This window comes from Triturus cristatus, chromosome 10, assembly GCF_964204655.1.
Source record: "Triturus cristatus chromosome 10, aTriCri1.1, whole genome shotgun sequence".
In the NCBI taxonomy this organism is placed as follows: Eukaryota; Metazoa; Chordata; class Amphibia; order Caudata; family Salamandridae; genus Triturus; species Triturus cristatus.
In genome coordinates this window covers 994,969,919-994,990,101 of record NC_140593.1, presented here as the reverse complement: position 1 = coordinate 994,990,101, position 20,183 = coordinate 994,969,919, and the positions used below count along the sequence as shown (strand labels likewise).

At 40.4% G+C, this 20,183-nt stretch overlaps 1 protein-coding gene across 1 annotated transcript in view; it reads right to left on the bottom strand.

Moving 5' to 3' along the window:
• MYO15A (myosin XVA) overlaps positions 1 to 20,183 on the bottom strand; it is a 1,126,038-nt gene that overhangs the window by 885,652 nt on the left and 220,203 nt on the right. Inside the window, exon 13 of the mRNA XM_085631315.1 lies at positions 5,182 to 5,240. Coding sequence (XP_085487441.1) covers positions 5,182 to 5,240 — 59 coding nt within the window. The remainder of the gene's footprint in view (positions 1 to 5,181; positions 5,241 to 20,183) is intronic.

The window sequence follows — 20,183 nt, the reverse complement described above, 5'->3', positions numbered from 1 at the left end:
AAAAAAAAACTCAGCTCCCTTTGCCTGAAACAGAGGAATTAATTGGCGCAGTTACCACCTTTTCTCAACTGTTGCCTGACAAAAATCAGGTCTCACAAAAAAGACACAGCCCTTTCCCATCATTTTCCCAATTTGGTCTATGCAAGTCATATAATGCCTCTCAGGCCAGAAAATTATTAAGACATTGAGAATTGCCCGTGGCTTATTGTTAACTTGCCCCCCTTTTTTGCGTTGATTGAAAGGAAATCGATGGGCCCTTTGTAGCTCAATTTTCCAGTCCCATTGCTTGAGTTCTGGGAATGCCTCCTCAAAAAGTTCAATCACAAACTGCCGAGCGTCCACACCCTCCTTGCCCTCAGGAATGCCCAGAATCTGCAAAATATTCCTCCTTGAGCGATTCTCAAGGTCGGTCAATTTCCAAAGTGTGTCCTCTTTGAGGGTTTTCATAGACTCAGTCAAAGTTTTTTGTGCAGCCAACTCATCTTCAAGCATAGAGATTCTGGCTTCCGCTTCACCAATTCTAACTGCAAAATCAGAGCAAGTCTTTGCGACTCTGCATATGGAGTTTTGCAATTTGCGACACGCACCTTGAGTGCGAGAACTCTCCAACCAGGTCTCCTCAAGATGAGCCATGATGCTCTGGTAAATAGTAGAGAGAGCGATTTCTCCAGGTTCGCTTGGATTTACTCTTATGGTTTCTAAGGGTGCTCCTCCATCCAAAGCTTCCTTCCCATCCAGTTTAGGCGAAAAAGAGTATCTTTGAACCAGCTGAACCTAAAATCTTCTCTGACAAAATAGCCTGATCTTTCCGTTTGTGAACCGTTCCTGAAATGTGCGGTGTCTTATCACCATCTTCTTCCCATCACAGGCTACTACCATCAATCTCTTCCTCAGCCCAGTCTTTACCGAGACTATCATCCCCTGAGGAGTTGAAATGGTCCGACATAGAGTAGAATTTATCCCGAGTCCACCTCTTTTTTAAATCCTGAGGCTAAACCCTCTTCTTGAGGTACCTGCAGATCAGCTTCCAAACTGTTAACCCCCTTGTTGGTATTGATCCCCTTCTGCTTTTTCATGACAAGTGTCTGTCAGAACTCCAGATCCCATAATGCATCTTCCTTGCTGTTTTACCACTATTCCGTCCACTGTCTCTGGAAGGTTATCAACAGTAATCAGTGCTACTTGATTATTAACCTACACAGTGCCACCGGCAGAACAATCTTCACCCTCAAATTCACACTCACGCCCTCGGCACGCACCCTCCCCACTCAGTTCTTTCACTGCTATTTCAGAAGGAGATAATTCAGTACCTTGAGTTATGTCCCCCTGAGGTGTAAGGGCCGGCTCAGGAGTAGCCAGAAGCATTCCGGTTTTGAGGGGTGCCTTTGTTCCTGCCGCCGGATCTCACATTATCTTGTTCTTCCCACTCTGTGCTTTGAATAGCGCAGGGACCGTCTGTCGTCCACGGACAGAAGCACCACCTTTGCTGGTTTAATCCCCCACTCCTGGTAATCCTGTCAATGTCCCCATAGCAGACCGGCGCCCCCCAGCATCTGAGGCCACTCCATCTCCGTCTGGAGTAGGCTTCCCGGGACTTCGAGCCTGCAAGGGGCCCGCCAGTCTTGGTGCCTCTGGTGGACGCTTTCGGCGGCATCGGTATTATCGAGCATATGTCTTAATGTTAACTCTCACTGTGCTATTTATCAGCCTGCTCGGCTGGTCCTTGGCTCTTCCTGAAAATGCTTTCTTGCTCATCAAGGACTTTAAAAAATATGAAGGTAATATGAGAAAGGGGGCTTTGCCTTTATAGATTTTGAGTGTTATTATTTGGCACCCCATTTGCAACACTTTCCGTTGTGGCTGAGGGATCCCACAACAGAGAAAGGACACTCCTAGCGGGGTGCTATCGACCCACTGACTTAAGCACTCAGTATCTGACACTGAAACACGAGGATCACATTATATAGCACGTCATTTCATTAATGTTGCAAGTCTGGGAAAGCTTTTATAAGCACTTTGTGAGGGCATCTCCTTCACTGTCGGGAATGGAGAAATAGGAGATTCAAGGCTTTCTTAAATTAAAATTTGAGGGTGTGTCCGCTGGGTGGATTAAGGGAGGATTCTGGGAATTGAGCGATATGTAGGAGGGTGAGGTGCTTGTTGTATTCAGTGAAACATGACACAGGCTGGTGGTGGGAGCACTCCAATGTTTGATGTTTGCTATAATGGCTGTGGGGCCAAGATTAAACTGGGGAGGTCTCCCAGCCAACCCCGGAATCAAATCACAATGAACAATTAATGGAAGTAGGACCATTACATGCCATTTACCGACACAGACTGAACTAGAATGCTGACGTATCATAAGTCAGTGTCTAGCAACGCAAAGTTTCACCTTACCCAACTTAAGATACTACATAGGGCACATTTCACCTCACACATTCAACACAACATATATTAACACGGTCTGAGGAATGCCCAAGCTGCCAGAAGGATGAGGTGGACTTTCTGCACTTGTTGTGGCCTTGCCCGATGGTTAGCGACTACTGGAGGGTATTGGTAAAGGGAGGTAAGGGTAATTTTAGGGTTTAGGGGTGGGTACTGGGGTTTAGGGGTGGGTGGGGGTAAAGGTAGGTAAAGGTGGCAGCAGAGTTAAACACTTGAAAAATAAAATGATAATAAACCAATTTTATTTTCATTTTGTTTTTCTTCTTACCACTGCCAGGGAGCACGTCACTGGGTGGGGCCATGCACTCTGTACAACAGCAGTGGGGAGGAAGGGTGATTGGCACTAGTAAGTGAGAAGGACTGTTTGGCCAGCTGTTTTAGGCCGGCCAAACTGCCATGCACACTTGGCATTTCTCCACCCTGCTGTGTTGTACAGCTGGGTGGAGAAAGCCACAGGCTTCAGACCAATCCCAGCACTGCTCTTATGCTGGGAATAGTATTCCCAGCATGAGAGCAGCACCAGGAAATGCCATCTGGGAGCCTGCGCAGGTAAGTTCCCTATATTGGAGCAGTTTTGCTTATTGTTTGTAATGTCCCTGAAACAATGAACTCCATAGCAGGCCTGTTCAGAAGTATTAGTACTGCGAATGAAAAGCATAGCAGTCCTGCTTAGAAGCATCAGTCCTAATATATTAAACATGTATAGAATCCCTGCTGGGAAATGTTAGGATTGTTTCAATAAAAGTATCACAGCCTTGATTGACAAGTGTTTGTACTCTTGATGAAAAGTATAGCCGGATGGTGGAAAAGTGGTTGTGCTAATGTTGTATAAAGAAAACACAAGGAGATGAAGGACGGAGCGATCAAACCTTTCAGACACTCACGCCCAGCCACTATTAGATCTGGGTTGAATCGATCATTGTTCTTTAGCTCAATTCCCACCCCATTTCAGACCCATCCATATGCAAATCATTCTTGACCATGTTCCTCATGGCAGATGTCCAGCCAGAGCTGCCAAGCCAGGTCTTCTCTGGAGCGGAAACAAGCATCCTGGGACCAGTTTCAGGGTAGCACCCCTCATCAGCCAGGCTAGCTTGAATCTAGTAGCAAAGTGAGCAAGGGCCCCATGTCTGGGTATACCCTGCCAACTTAGGGCAACCAAAGCAAACACAAGGAGATGTGAAACTTTTCAGACACTCACCCCCAGTCACTATTATATCTGGGTTGAATCCAACATTGTTCATTAGTTCACTTCACCACCCCAGTTCAGACCCAGCCATATGCAAATCAGTCTTGACCCTGTTGGCGTGTGGAAGCCAATACAAAGTGTGCATCTAACCTTTGCCACAGCCTCTCATTGCTACTCAAAGCCATCCCTTCGCCTGAGGGTGGGCTGCTGCCTGGCAAGCTCCTGTGGCTGGACATGGAAATTGATTGCCCCAGTAGTACTGCAAGTGTCTTGTGAGCCCTGCCTGTGCTCCATGAATGGAGCAAACCTATGCTTACTGCATAACACACAGACATGGGCAAACAAAAATCTTTATGCTTCTCTCATCTTCACAGCCAATGGCACTGCAGGGGATTTATGTGTCTTCTGTAAAGAGATGACCTGTTGGACAGAGCAGTTAAGTTACAGTTTGTTGACTGTCAGTTTTACAGTTACATAAAAAAGTGCTGACCAGTCCGCCAAGCCACCAGTGCATGGTGAACTGGCTGTCACATTTTTTTTTATCAACTCCTGCCATGTTGCTCTTTCTACTGCTCTTGACCACCCTCCCCCTCACTCCCTCTTTGCATGCCTCGCTTTACCAGGATCCATCATCGCCTGTGGACACCAGTTTGACCATCCAATGCTCAAAGTAAAAAAAATTATCCTGAGAGGTTTTTGTCAATTATCACTTTTACTCATTAGACAAAAATGCACTTCTCACAATGAACCTCTGGTCTACTGAAAGCATATTGAGTTCCAGAATGTCTAACCTAAAACAGTTTAAGTCTTTCAATATAGCTATTCTTTTACCTTTAGCGCTTTTTCGACATTTGCACTCAAGTGTATTCATTGTTTCCAAACTTGCTAGCTCTGGTGTCTGGTGTCCTCATACACCCATACAAGATACCTTTGCTCCACTTCCCTGCATATTTTAGCAGTACCTCCTATTCCGTCAGCACCTCCTCATAGTCCAGAATTCCAGCAAGCAAGTGAGTCCAACTTTTGCCAGGAGGGTTGTGGGATTCCCATCCCGAGGATGTATTTTTTGAAAATGGTGTCAAATAGTGCATCTTACAAAAACTGTCTTTAAAAGCCATTGGTGTGCCAAGTCAATGAAGCCGACAATTCCAAGAGCCAATTCATTTGTTTTTCCAAAACGTGCAGTGGGTGTCCCAATGTGTCAATAATTACCTCTATTGTGACGCTTTAGTCTTAAGCACTGCAATGCCTGGGACTATCTATCAATCACCCAGTCGCCTCACCCTTTCTTATCTTGTCACAGGTTAGGTAGAGTCAGGAGGCTCACTGACCACATCTCACCCTGGGTGGAAGGACAGATGGACGGAAAGAACTTTAAGGAAGCTTTGATTCAAGACTAATTGAATAGGAAATGGCGATGCCCTTGGTTTTAGTAGTGAAGACTCTCCTGAGACTCATACTCAATTGAGGTCTTTTACAAACTCATGTCTATAAAACACAGAACCATAATGTAATCCCTCAAATACTTTAGATTAAAATCCTATTACCTGGCATCAACAGCACTTTCTACAGTAAGTGGAGTATAGATTTTCTCTCTCATTGTTTCCTGTGGGAGAAAAGAAATGAACAACATAAATAAATTGTGAGACAGACACAGTTAGTAAACATTTCAACAGGAAGAGCAGCAGTTGTTGGTAAATAGCATAGACAGAAGTGATATTAAATCTGACAGGCAGCAGTTCTCCATCTTCTCAGGAACGAGAGTTGCTAGTACTGCTGTTAGATCTGATTAGGGAATGGACCTGCTAGATCGGATCAGGGAGCAGCACTGATCTGATATGGGTGCAACTATTTTAGAGCTGATAAGAGAGCAGTGCTGCTAGATCTGATTTAGAGAGTAGATCTGCTAGATCAGTAAGCAGCACTGCTAAATATCATCTGATTGGGGTATAACTCTGCTTGATCTGATCATGGAGCAATGCCACCGCATTGGTCAGGAAGCAGCATTTGTAGATCTAATTAAGAACAAGGATGGACTATGATCAACATGATTAGGAAGTGGTGCTTCTTGAACTGGTCAGTAAATGGTGCTCCTAGATTTGATCAAGCATTAGAGCTTGAGCTTGATCTGAAATTAATGCTGTGATCGAGAGCAGTAGCAAAACCTTTTAGGAAATAAAGCTCAACTTCTATGCTATGGATATGTGGCTGAGTAGAAAATGGAATCGCAATTTAAAATATTGATGTAACATACCCTTCTGTTGTGGTTTGCTCAAGTAATGTATGGTGTGGGTGCCTGTGAGACAGGAATGATATTTTAGAGTGTGTACTGTTTGAAAGAATGATTCAAGCAGGGCAATGACAACCAATAATGATGTACAGTCATATATATCAATGTGTGTGCATTTTAGGGTAATAAATGTAGGCATATGTGAGTGTTGGTGATCTGCGGCTGTATGGAACTAACGATTTATAGGTGGTAGACTATATCTGTGGTTCTGTGTGTATTTATGTGCACATGTATGGAGAAGAGTGAAGAGTGTGTCCACAGATTTGGATGTTGGCTTTCTGTGCAACCAGTAAATCAGTGGGCTTTTTTACTGCTTTTGCTCTTTAATGATTCCTTCTTGTGACTCTTTATTCGAATTCCTGTTCAATACATGTCTATTTATCTCACACTTATAGGTTCATTTTTCATCGTTCCTGTCTATCTTTTAGACTCTTTCCTATCTTTCTTTTCCTACTTCTTTAATCCTTTTCTGCCTTGCTCTCTTTTTCTCTGAGTCAAACTCTAAGGATAAACTCAGACAACATATGCTATAACTTACAGCATCTGCCACTCACAAAACACCTTTTTGCCACAGCATAAATATACAAAAACATTTAATTTGAGAACATGGAAGATGTTGTGAGTTATGGCATGCATTGCATGCGTTCATTACCATAACTAGCTAAATTCTGGGGTTCTACACAATAGAGCCAGAACCACAATTAATGTTTACTGTGTTTTTTTCAGACACAGTTTTTCTCTCACACACATTTCGACAAGTAAGGGGTACAGCAATGGGCACCTGCTTCACCCCCAGTTATACCAATCTGCATATGGGCTGGTGGGAGGAGCAGGTGCTCAAGATCAGATATGCCAGAGAATGGAGGGAGAATGTATTTGTCTCGACAATATTCATAGATTACCTATTTATCGTCTGGAAGGGCTCACAGGAATCAGCAAAGATGTTTGTGTCTGCACTGAATGACAATTCTTTAAATGTACAATTTACTGGCACAATCAGCGATTCTCTAGTTTGTTTTTGGGATCTTGAGGTGTTCGTAAAAAATGATAAAATACATACACGAACACACGGGAAGCCCACGGCAGGGAACTCTATATTGCACTCACACAGTTTCCATCCACAGAAACTTAAGCACAGCATTCCGTATGCAGAACATCTACGGATGAAAAGAAACTGCAGTGAGACTTCCTCTTTGAAGGATGCTCAGACCAGATTTACAGAAATATTTACAGAGAGAGATTGCAGTATTCAGGTTCTGAATCAAGCCCAAAGTAAGGTGGAGAAGATCACCAGAGATTCATTACCATTCTCAAATAAAACAGGAAGATCTGAGAATAGAAAAGGCAAGGACGATCTAGGAATGATCACTGGGTACAATGTCTCTCATGCCAGGGTGAGAGATTGCATGAATAGACATTGGCACTTAGTGAAGAGCAATCCTATATTAGGTAGCATCACTTCATGTAAACCTCTAAGCATTACTTCATGTAAACCTCTTAACGTTTAGGATGGCGAAATTTATGAGACAGGAATTAGTGGTGAGCAGCCCAGAGATAGCAGACATGGAGGGTTGGTTGAGGGCCAGTCCGGGTTTTGTAAAATATCAGAAATGTAAGGCCTGTAAATAATTAAAACTAGCACTACACTCTGTATGTGATACATTGTTGTGGACTTCATACAACAGCAACCAGCTCCAACATGGCGCTCAATCTATGGTTCTACTGATAGTACGTTAGTCCTCTTTCCATGGGAATTCTTCCACCTTTCACCTTGTATCCGATTGACCCACGACTTAATTGCTACGCATATTTATTATGGCGGGACAGTTTGATCGTTTAGCGAGGAATTCATTCCACATCCTTCTATGCTGTGCGTGAAATACCGAGGGAACGCGATATCTAAATACTCGATCAGCTAACAGTTAGGCTGAGACAAGCCCCTTGTTGCCCTATCAACTACCTCTTGACTATCGTTTGCCGCTATGGAGATTAACTTGTAGTTTAGTTGCTTTGATACTCCGTGGGGCACATACTGGTAGTAAATATAACATATATTGTACTCGCATCTTATTTTTTTAGGAGAGATGTTTATTTAACACTGCCGAGACGACTGCCCACGATTTAACTGCCACACTCCTCTAACATGGCGGGACTGTTTGACCGTGTAGCGAGGAATCTATCCGACATCGATATGTGCTGTGCGTGAAATATTAAGGGAACGCAACATTCTAACTCTTGATTAGCTAACAGGTAGGCTTTGATTGGCGCTTAGCTGCATTATTAATCTCCCCGTGATTATTACATGCTCCTACGGGGAGTAGTTTGTAGTTGTGTGGCTTGGAGACCCCGTGGGGTACTTGCCGGTAACACATTGTCTCCTCGCACCTCACAGTACCCCTAGGAGGGATACCTACTTGTCGTTGCCAAGGCGGACTTAGACCTATTTTAAACTTTGGCCTTAAGCACCTCTCCGATAACGAAGATTGAGGATATTACTATGCTATCATATTCATTTATATATTTGTTCTTCTCATTATAGATCTGTACACACATTCCCAATATTGTCGCTTCAACCTTGGCCCTTTTGATCGTCAAGCACTTACTTCTGCTTCCCTACGCCCGCTAGCCAGACGTTATTTGCTGTACAGCTTTGATCTTCTTTTTCTACTCGTCATATGCATCCAAGTAGGTCATCAACCTTGATGTTTGTTTATGTAATCCATTGTTAAAAACATTGTGACCCCGCGTACCATCTGAAGGTTTTTCTTTTATCACATAGTCTTCTATGACCAATCTAAACCTTTTCTTTTGTGTAGAAAAGACGAGATGTTTCTGTCCGTCGTCTGACGACGCTTTGAGCTTGGGTGCGATTCATCAGTACCAACGTTTTATCTAGTACCTGTGTGTCCAGTATGTACCAGCTACGGCTCATTTTGCTATCACTACGGGCTTATTACTTTTTCTATTCTTACACTTTCTAATTGGGATCCTCGATACAGGTGCTATCTTGTTTTTTCTGTTATTATCCTTCTAATTCTTTAAACGAACTTATAGGATCTGTTTTGGATATTTTGGATATATACCTTGGTGTTGGGTTCTTCTCTATTCTTTTTTATACGTTTTTAACTTTTTTTGCAAAGGTTTGTTTGAGCTACCTACGGACCCATTGGGCCGTGTTAAATAATTCTGTGATCGATCTAGATTTGCAAGTAACTGGAAATTGTTTTTGTATCAATTATTAATGCCCACAATCTCTTTTGTGAAGAAATTTGCATTTAATATTGCATTTAATATTGCGTATTATTGTTGGTTGATGTTATATATGGTTTATTTGTGTTTATTATTTTTTTTTTATTTATTTATTTTTTTTAATTCCTAGGTGTGTTCTTGTCCCCTATTATCCTTGGTCCTTGCCCTGATGAAGGTGGGATCCCTCTGTGGGTCCGATACCGAAACGCGCGTTGGCGCTTGATTTGGCGACCTCCTTTCTCTTTATGTACCATCTGGCCATCGTTGGAAGATACACCAACGACCATATCCATCTATATACCCAAGGATAATTTGTGTATTTTGAGATGTGTATTGGTGAATGTGATTTAGATTGAATGAGTAGGTGTATGAATCTGATTGTTTACTCATGGGACCTTGAACTCTGCCTTTTATGATTATACATATATTGTTGTTTTGTAAATGTATGTTTTATTGTTATGTATTTATTAGATCAAGAATGTCTTTTTGTATCAATTAAAATGAACTAATAAAATAAATCACTGAATTAAAAATACCAAAAAAACTGGTAATAAGGTGTACATATATTCTTACCTTTATACTTATATTCACATCTTGAGTGGGTGTCTGATGTTTGACATTTTTTGGTTTATGTTTTTCCAGTTGTGTTTTGTTCTACAACAGGGACCTATTTCTTAGGCCCTAATTGATATCTCTGAAACCGGTTTTGATTCTCTTCTTCAGTTGATTGTCTCTAACCCCGCATAAACCGGTTTCTTATTGTGTATTTGGGGTCCCCCCTCGTAAATGGTTTTTAAGCCTGTAAATATGGCTTCAACAAGAAAGAAATTCAATCACCCTTACTAAAAAGTCTGTAAAAAATTCACCACTTCTTCAACTGAAGAAGTGATTTTGTGGTTTACATCCTGCAATGCTCCTGTTCTAAAATGTATGTGGGGAGTACTATCCATATGGTACATGTGAGAATTCTCCAGCACTTAAGGGCTGTGAAAAATAACAATAAAAGCTATCCCGTTACCCAGCATATTAAGGAGACACATGGGAGGAATGTCAATGAGCTTTTTTATTTTGTAAATTACTCAGTTTCAAAGAACAGAAGAGGCGGAAATCGAGAACTGAAACTTAGATAATTAGAGTTAAGATATATTATAATTAAGGCTCCCGGTATTCCATTTTTACGGAGTTTTACAGATAATTACAGACAGAAAACAAAGTGTTTCCTGTCTGTTTTTATTTTTAAAAGCAGAACAATGCAGCAAAGTGTGCTTCTTGTGGGTGACTCTCCATGCTGTTTTTCGTGATTTCTAGGACAACAGCTGAGCAGATAGGCAGCATGTGAAGTTAAAAATAGGTTGAGATTTCCCTAAATGCAGGTGTATGGTAACATATATATGTATTATGAAGCTCATATTTACCTGAAGGTGTATTGTTTTGCTATATTTGGCTGCTTAATTTGCTAAAACTCGACAGACAGCAAAGTATGAGTGCATGTTTATCAGTTAAATGAATGCGGAAATATACAATTTTATGACTCCATATTTTCGCAAAACACAAAATAAATATGGATAAATCCCAATAAGATGGGCAAAAAATAAATATGGATAAATACAGACGGAAATGTTAAAAAAATAAATACCATAAAACTGGGAGCCCTAATTATAATGCTCAACACCAAAATTCCGTATGGCTTAAATTCTGAAGAGGGCATGCATGAACACATTTAAGGAGAAGCTTTCTCTGTTGCTTTAGAAGGGCAGCAGGAGACTACAAGAGAGTTGAAATAATGATTAAATGGAATAACGAAGATCTTATCTCGGACTAATGAATTAGGAAAAGGCACATTTTGTTTTAAAAAATATAAAGATATGCACTTGCCCTTTTTTTAATTAGGACAAGTAAATTCAAAGGTGTAATGAATTAGGGAGACAATATCCCAGAAGTTTTAAAAACACAAGGAAAGGTTGGGTACTCTGCAGGTGCACACACAAGCACTCAAGATGCTTACCATATAAGAAAAGGGCATTTGAGTACGAAGTATGGATTTGAATATTGTGTCCTTGAGCACTAGCATCATAACTTAAGCTTGGGTTTTACTTTATTTATTCTTGCACTTGCACTTTGTATGGAGAATCCGTCATACTCTAGGAAGTTGTGTATAAGGAATTTTGTTGACCCTTACAACAATGTATAAGCACTTCAATGTGGATTTAATTTGCGCAATAACGCACTTCCACTTTATTGCTATTAATTATACTTTCTATTGTAATTGTGTATGGTGAATAGTGCAGATACCTAACGTAAGTGTGCATAATTTGATTGAATGACAAAAATAATTTGTACATTAGTATTGTTGATTATCAATCTATGTATATACAGTTTAACTTGATAACAAAATTGTTTGAGCAATAACGAACTTGCACTTTTTCCATCTTGAATTTTAACATCTAATAGATTTATGTATATTTTACATCAGTGATGTTTGTCTTATGCATACACACTTTAACCAGATGAATTATGTCAATATGTGCAATATGAATTAGTAAGCCTTCGTGATACACTACTTGAAGCTTGAGTCAAATGGGTTAACCAATTTGTCATATGAGACAAAAAAACAACAAAAAATGAGTAAAATGTTAAAACCACTATAGCAAAATCGTAAAATTAATTAAAGAAAATAACATAAATTATCATCATCTAATAATTAGGAAAAATGAGCTAAGTAAAGGTGAATATCATTTGTGTTTTAACACATTTATCGGAAAGTATGTTTTCTATGTCAATTGGAGTAGGAAATCATGTGATCTGTTGCTCTAAAACAAAACATAGGAAGTTATGGCGTCCATTGTGTGAGCAAGGCAGAAGTTACTGCCGGAAAGTGTTACCGCAAACAATAAAAACGTGTGGAATTATACACTTAGCATTTAAAAAAACATAGAAATTCACTGAAAAAACCATAGGTTTCAGGGACGTTATAGTTAGTTGGACATTTCACTCATACAAAACCAGAGAAATGTGGCCGTTATAGTTAGTTGAGCTAACTATAACTCGTGCCCCCGCAATGCACTGCTGATGACGTCACATATTACATCACTCATGACATGGTCAGCTACATCATTAATGACATCACTGATGACTTCTCAAATGACATCACTGATGACATCACTGATGACATCATCCAGTGACTGTCTGTTTCTGTAAAGTTTAAATATGTTTTATATATATATATATATATATATATTACCTACTGCCATAGGAAATCCGCAACATTCTATTTTGAATAACTTTGGCGCCGGTCGACGAATCCTCGCGAATTTTTCAAAATAGGTGGGGCGCTACGCTCCGCTCCTACCCTAAAAGTCTCGGGGGGATTCGTCAAGCGGGGGCTGAGATAAAAGGGGGTTCCCAAAACGCGTTTTTCCCATGCATTTTTCCATAGGACCTTTAGACAGGGCTACAGCCCGAACGGCTGAACAGAATTACTTGAAATTTGGCAGAGAGGTAGTCCTCAGGTCAAGGAAGTGCCTTTTGTTGGTTTGGTGTAAATCTGTTCTGTAGATTCTGAGAAAATAGCCTTTAAATCAATATATATATCTGAGCCAGCTTACGGTGCGCTTACGGTACGCTTACCGTACGCGTACGGTGGCGTGCGCGAGAGCGATTCTGATTGGCTCTTAGATCTTAGTAAACATTCGAATCGGTCGAAACCAGGAAGCGGCGGCCGCCATTTCGTGTGTTTCACTCAGAAAAAAAAGAGTGATAACAAGAAAAGGGGGCAAGGAGGAGAGTTACAGACCCCCTAACATTTGTAAGGGGGTCAAAGAAGGACAGAAAAGTACAAAGAAAACATTTATTGATTTTAAAAAAAATCGCGGGGTACGCGTACGGTAAGCTCACCGTAAGCGTACGGTAAAAAAAAAAAGAAAAAAAGAAATGAAATGCAGATTTAAGTGTTTAGATATTAGGGGGCTCTAAAAAGAGCCGTTGTGTTTATGAAGTGATTTTTTAGTGGTACCTACAAGTAAGTACCGATGCAGAGTCTAAGGTTCAAGAGGAAGACTCTGTTCCCTTCATCATTGAAGTGCACACCATCTCCTCTATAAATGTCTTGCATGTCGTAACGCAAGTTGTTGTGGTAAATGGAACCCATACCATAGTCACGGAGGAAAGCAGAAACAGATTTGTTGACGTGCTTTCTTGCTTTGTCAATCTGCGGACAGAAATGATTGGACCAGTTCCATTTTTGCCTTTGGCATATGTTAGAAAACACAAAGGCAGTTTTAGGGAAAAGTGAAAACAGTTGTGCAAAGGTGTCCTTCATAAGCATTTCCAGACCTACCCCAGTCAAAGTGCCTAGGTCATTGCCACCACAGTGCACTATTATGAGGTCAGGTTGTTGGATTTGCATGAAGGATTTCACCAATGGCATCAATTGGTGCCACTTTAACCCTCTCTGACCAATCCATTTAATGTCTACATTTGGCAAAGCAAGGTCTCTCACCATACCTCTTTGTTCTGCATACTTTTCACTCCAGAAGACATAGCTGTGTCCTACAATCCACACTGTGAACATCTTCCAAGGAGATCGGGGTGCACTCAGGAGGTGTATTTCAGTAGAATGGTAAAAAGAAATGAAAGACAGTTTGGAAATGGAGGCATACATATTTTTTTTTTTTAAAAAGAACTGATTGGCTGTTTCATACCATTCTACACTAAAAACTAGGCTGTATGTGTAAATTTATAGAAGCATGTTTTGTATTGGTACAGAAAAATGTGTTACCAAAGAACAGTACTATGGATTTGCTGTTAGGTTTGAAAAGTCAAGCACTCTTGCTCTGTGGAATTGAAACATTGTTTGGTAAACTTCTGACCTAACTCCACACAGCAGTGTTCCATGAGCTGTTGCTATGGTAGCAGGCAGAAGTCAAGTTGGGGGAAGGGTACTAGGCAGAAGTCAAGTTGGAGGAAGGGTACTTTTGGAAAAGGGTTGGTTTTCAACCAATAGAAATGTGTGATTACATTTGAAAAAAAGGGGGAAGCACTAAGATTTGAAATTAACATGTATATGTGTGGAAAAAGAGAGGGAAAGTTTGCCATTATCTGGTTCTGCTGAGAGGAGAGAGGTGTAAAGAACAGAGATCCTGGCTCTGATAATCTGCTGTTTGAGTGCCACATTTCTTTCACAACTAACTAATTTTAAAGGTGAGTTTAGAGTTTGAGAGGGGATGTATATGGTAAATTAAGAAATGAATAATAGAAATGCAATTCTTTTTGTTGAAGTTGTGTTTATTATTTTCTGTTTTGGGAGAAATTTAAATGTGAGGAACATGTAAAATAATATGGACTATGTTTTCACGATAAATTAAGGTGTACTGGTATAAAAAAAGAATAGTTTAAGGGTTTGAGGTTGGACTCAGTAATGCAAATACATACAGCATCACTAAGGCTGGTTGCCCTTGCTGGAGTGTAGGCAGTCACCCAGGTTACAAATGGTGCTGGTCTGAAAAAGCAGTTTGGACATGTGCTTTTTTAAGAATCTGAAAAGTGGATTCATAATGTGTCAGTCTGTAAAAGTGATTATCACTTGCCAAAAAAAAGAGTAGTAAGTGTGCTTTCAAATTGGCAAAGAAATTTCGTTTTGTGACTAATGTGAAAACATGACTCTGTGTGCAAATAGGAATTACAGGCAGAGATTTATTGCGTATTGCTCTGGTGATTTCACAGTTGCATTAGATGGAAAGGGGGAGCCATTTTTTGGTGCAGAAGCAGACTCTTAGCACACACCCAGCTGCTTACCATGTGGAATCATGCACAGTATTCACAAGCGAGTGGGGTTTGAGGTTTCAGTCAGTAATGCAAATACATTCAGCATCACTAAGGCTGGTTGCCCTTGCTGGAGTGTAGGCAGTCACCCAGGTTACAAATGGTGCTGGTCTGAAAAAGCAGTTTGGACATGTGCTTTTTTAAGAATCTGAAAAGTGGATTCATAATGTGTCAGTCTGTAAAAGTGATTATCACTTGCCAAAAAAAAGAGTAGTAAGTGTGCCTTCAAATTGGCAAAGAAATTTCGTTTTGTGACTAATGTGAAAACATGACTCTGTGTGCAAATAGGAATTACAGGCAGAGATTTATTGCGAATTGCTCTGGTGATTTCACAGTTGCATTAGATGGAAAGGGGGAGCCATTTTTTGGTGCAGAAGCAGACTCTTAGCACACACCCAGCTGCTTACCATGTGGAATCATGCACAGTATTCACAAGCAAGTGGGGTTTGAGGTTTCAGTCAGTAATGCAAATACATTCAGCATCACTAAGGCTGGTTGCCCTTGCTGGAGTGTAGGCAGTCACCCAGGTTACAAATGGTGCTGGTCTGAAAAAGCAGTTTGGACATGTGCTTTTTTAAGAATCTGAAAAGTGGATTCATAATGTGTCAGTCTGTAAAAGTGTTTATCACTTGCCAAAAAAAAGAGTAGTAAGTGTGCTTTCAAATTGGCAAAGAAATTTCGTTTTGTGACTAATGTGAAAACATCACTCTGTGTGCAAATAGGAATTACAGGCAGAGATTTATTGCGTATTGCACTGGTGATTTCACAGTTGCATTAGATGGAAAGGGGGAGCCATTTTTTGGTGCAGAAGCAGACTCTTAGCACACACCCAGCTGCTTACCATGTGGAATCATGCACAGTATTCACAAGCGAGTGGGGTTTGAGGTTTCAGTCAGTAATGCAAATACATTCAGCATCACTAAGGCTGGTTGCCCTTGCTGGAGTGTAGGCAGTCACCCAGGTTACAAATGGTGCTGGTCTGAAAAAGCAGTTTGGACATGTGCTTTTTTAAGAATCTGAAAAGTGGATTCATAATGTGTCAGTCTGTAAAAGTGATTATCACTTGCCAAAAAAAAGAGTAGTAAGTGTGCTTTCAAATTGGCAAAGAAATTTCGTTTTGTGACTAATGTGACAACATGACTCTGTGTGCAAATAGGAATTACAGGCAGAGATTTATTGCGTATTGCTCTGGTGATTTCACAGTTGCATTAGATGGAAAGGGGGAGCCATTTTTTGGTGCAGAAGCAGACTCTTAGCACACACCCAGCTGCTTACCGTGTGGAATCATGCACAGTATTCACAAGCGAGTGGGGTTTGAGGTTTCAGTCAGTAATGCAAATACATTCAGCATCACTAAGGCTGGTTGCCCTTGCTGGAGTGTAGGCAGTCACCCAGGTTACAAATGGTGCTGGTCTGAAAAAGCAGTTTGGACATGTGCTTTTTAAAAAATCTGAAAAGTGGATTCATAATGTGTCAGTCTGTAAAAGTGTTTATCACTTGCCAAAAAAAAGAGTAGTAAGTGTGCTTTCAAATTGGCAAAGAAATTTCGTTTTGTGACTAATGTGAAAACATGACTCTGTGTGCAAATAGGAATTACAGGCAGAGATTTATTGCGTATTGCTCTGGTGATTTCACAGTTGAATTAGATGGAAAGGGGGAGCCATTTTTTGGTGCAGAAGCAGACTCTTAGCACACACCCAGCTGCTTACCATGTGGAATCATGCACAGTATTCACAAGCAAGTGGGGTTTGAGGTTTCAGTCAGTAATGCAAATACATTCAGCATCACTAAGGCTGGTTGCCCTTGCTGGAGTGTAGGCAGTCACCCAGGTTACAAATGGTGCTGGTCTGAAAAAGCAGTTTGGACATGTGCTTTTTTAAGAATCTGAAAAGTGGATTCATAATGTGTCAGTCTGTAAAAGTGTTTATCACTTGCCAAAAAAAAGAGTAGTAAGTGTGCTTTCAAATTGGCAAAGAAATTTCGTTTTGTGACTAATGTGAAAACATGACTCTGTGTGCAAATAGGAATTACAGGCAGAGATTTATTACGTATTGCACTGGTGATTTCACAGTTGCATTAGATGGAAAGGGGGAGCCATTTTTTGGTGCAGAAGCAGACTCTTAGCACACACCCAGCTGCTTACCATGTGGAATCATGCACAGTATTCACAAGCGAGTGGGGTTTGAGGTTTCAGTCAGTAATGCAAATACATTCAGCATCACTAAGGCTGGTTGCCCTTGCTGGAGTGTAGGCAGTCACCCAGGTTACAAATGGTGCTGGTCTGAAAAAGCAGTTTGGACATGTGCTTTTTTAAGAATCTGAAAAGTGGATTCATAATGTGTCAGTCTGTAAAAGTGATTATCACTTGCCAAAAAAAAGAGTAGTAAGTGTGCTTTCAAATTGGCAAAGAAATTTCGTTTTGTGACTAATGTGAAAACATGACTCTGTGTGCAAATAGGAATTACAGGCAGAGATTTATTGCGTATTGCTCTGGTGATTTCACAGTTGCATTAGATGGAAAGGGGGAGCCATTTTTTGGTGCAGAAGCAAACTCTTAGCACACACCCAGCTGCTTACCATGTGGAATCATGCACAGTATTCACAAGCGAGTGGGGTTTGAGGTTTCAGTCAGTAATGCAAATACATTCAGCATCACTAAGGCTGGTTGCCCTTGCTGGAGTGTAGGCAGTCACCCAGGTTACAAATGGTGCTGGTCTGAAAAAGCAGTTTGGACATGTGCTTTTTTAAGAATCTGAAAAGTGGATTCATAATGTGTCAGTCTGTAAAAGTGTTTATCACTTGCCAAAAAAAAGAGTAGTAAGTGTGCTTTCAAATTGGCAAAGAAATTTCGTTTTGTGACTAATGTGAAAACATGACTCTGTGTGCAAATAGGAATTACAGGCAGAGATTTATTGCGTATTGCACTGGTGATTTCACAGTTGCATTAGATGGAAAGGGGGAGCCATTTTTTGGTGCAGAAGCAGACTCTTAGCACACACCCAGCTGTTTACCATGTGGAATCATGCACAGTATTCACAAGCGAGTGGGGTTTGAGGTTTCAGTCAGTAATGCAAATACATTCAGCATCACTAAGGCTGGTTGCCCTTGCTGGAGTGTAGGCAGTCACCCAGGTTACAAATGGTGCTGGTCTGAAAAAGCAGTTTGGACATGTGCTTTTTTAAGAATCTGAAAAGTGGATTCATAATGTGTCAGTCTGTAAAAGTGATTATCACTTGCCAAAAAAAAGAGTAGTAAGTGTGCTTTCAAATTGGCAAAGAAATTTCGTTTTGTGACTAATGTGAAAACATGACTCTGTGTGCAAATAGGAATTACAGGCAGAGATTTATTGCGTATTGCACTGGTGATTTCACAGTTGCATTAGATGGAAAGGGGGAGCCATTTTTTGGTGCAGAAGCAGACTCTTAGCACACACCCAGCTGCTTACCGTGTGGAATCATGCACAGTATTCACAAGCGAGTGGGGTTTGAGGCTTCAGTCAGTAATGCAAATACATTCAGCATCACTAAGGCTGGTTGCCCTTGCTGGAGTGTAGGCAGTCACCCAGGTTACAAATGGTGCTGGTCTGAAAAAGCAGTTTGGACATGTGCTTTTTAAAAAATCTGAAAAGTGGATTCATAATGTGTCAGTCTGTAAAAGTGATTATCACTTGCCAAAAAAAAGAGTAGTAAGTGTGCTTTCAAATTGGCAAAGAAATTTCGTTTTGTGACTAATGTGAAAACATGACTCTGTGTGCAAATAGGAATTACAGGCAGAGATTTATTGCGTATTGCTCTGGTGATTTCACAGTTGCATTAGATGGAAAGGGGGAGCCATTTTTTGGTGCAGAAGCAGACTCTTAGCACACACCCAGCTGCTTACCATGTGGAATCATGCACAGTATTCAAAAGCGAGTGGGGTTTGAGGTTTCAGTCAGTAATGCAAATACATTCAGCATCACTAAGGCTGGTTGCCCTTGCTGGAGTGTAGGCAGTCACCCAGGTTACAAATGGTGCTGGTCTGAAAAAGCAGTTTGGACATGTGCTTTTTTAAGAATCTGAAAAGTGGATTCATAATGTGTCAGTCTGTAAAAGTGATTATCACTTGCCAAAAAATAGAGTAGTAAGTGTGCTTTCAAATTGGCAAAGAAATTTCGTTTTGTGACTAATGTGAAAACATGACTCTGTGTGCAAATAGGAATTACAGGCAGAGATTTATTGCGTATTGCACTGGTGATTTCACAGTTGCATTAGATGGAAAGGGGGAGCCATTTTTTGGTGCAGAAGCAGACTCTTAGCACACACCCAGCTGCTTACCATGTGGAATCATGCACAGTATTCACAAGCGAGTGGGGTTTGAGGTTTCAGTCAGTAATGCAAATACATTCAGCATCACTAAGGCTGGTTGCCCTTGCTGGAGTGTAGGCAGTCACCCAGGTTACAAATGGTGCTGGTCTGAAAAAGCAGTTTGGACATGTGCTTTTTAAAAAATCTGAAAAGTGGATTCATAATGTGTCAGTCTGTAAAAGTGATTATCACTTGCCAAAAAAAAGAGTAGTAAGTGTGCTTTCAAATTGGCAAAGAAATTTCGTTTTCTGCCTAATTTCAAAGCATGACTCTGTGTGCACACAGGAATTGTTTTTAGATATTTAATTGGTGAAGGTGTTATTGTGATTTTCATTTATAGGAAAGGGGTTTATAGTATTTTAAGATTTCTAAAGAACATAAAAAATGTAGTAATATATTTAAATAAAATAAAGGAATTTTTTTTTAGTTTTTTTCAGGTATTGCTGAAGAGCAGTGAACAAAATTTAAGATGCCTACAAAATCCAGAGTAAAGAAAGACCACAAAAAAAACCTATATTTGAAGACAACTGGAGGACCTAAGTTAGTTGGAGATGCTCATGTTGGGAAAAAGAAAAAATCTTCTGGTAAGCACACAAATTTTTTAAAGAACATCTTCAAAAAAAGGAAAAATGTACAAAATGTCTGTACTGGAAAGAATGTTTTCAATAGAAAAGGACAGGAAAAAATTGAGAATTTAGTTAATGCAAATATACCTTCTGCAACTAAAAAGATTAACTTAAACAGAAAAACAGCGTTTAAAGAGATACGTAGAAAAATGTTTCAGAGAAGAGTTATGTCCAATTTGATAAAGGATGTGAAGAAATATAAGCAAAAGGCTAAGTTTTAT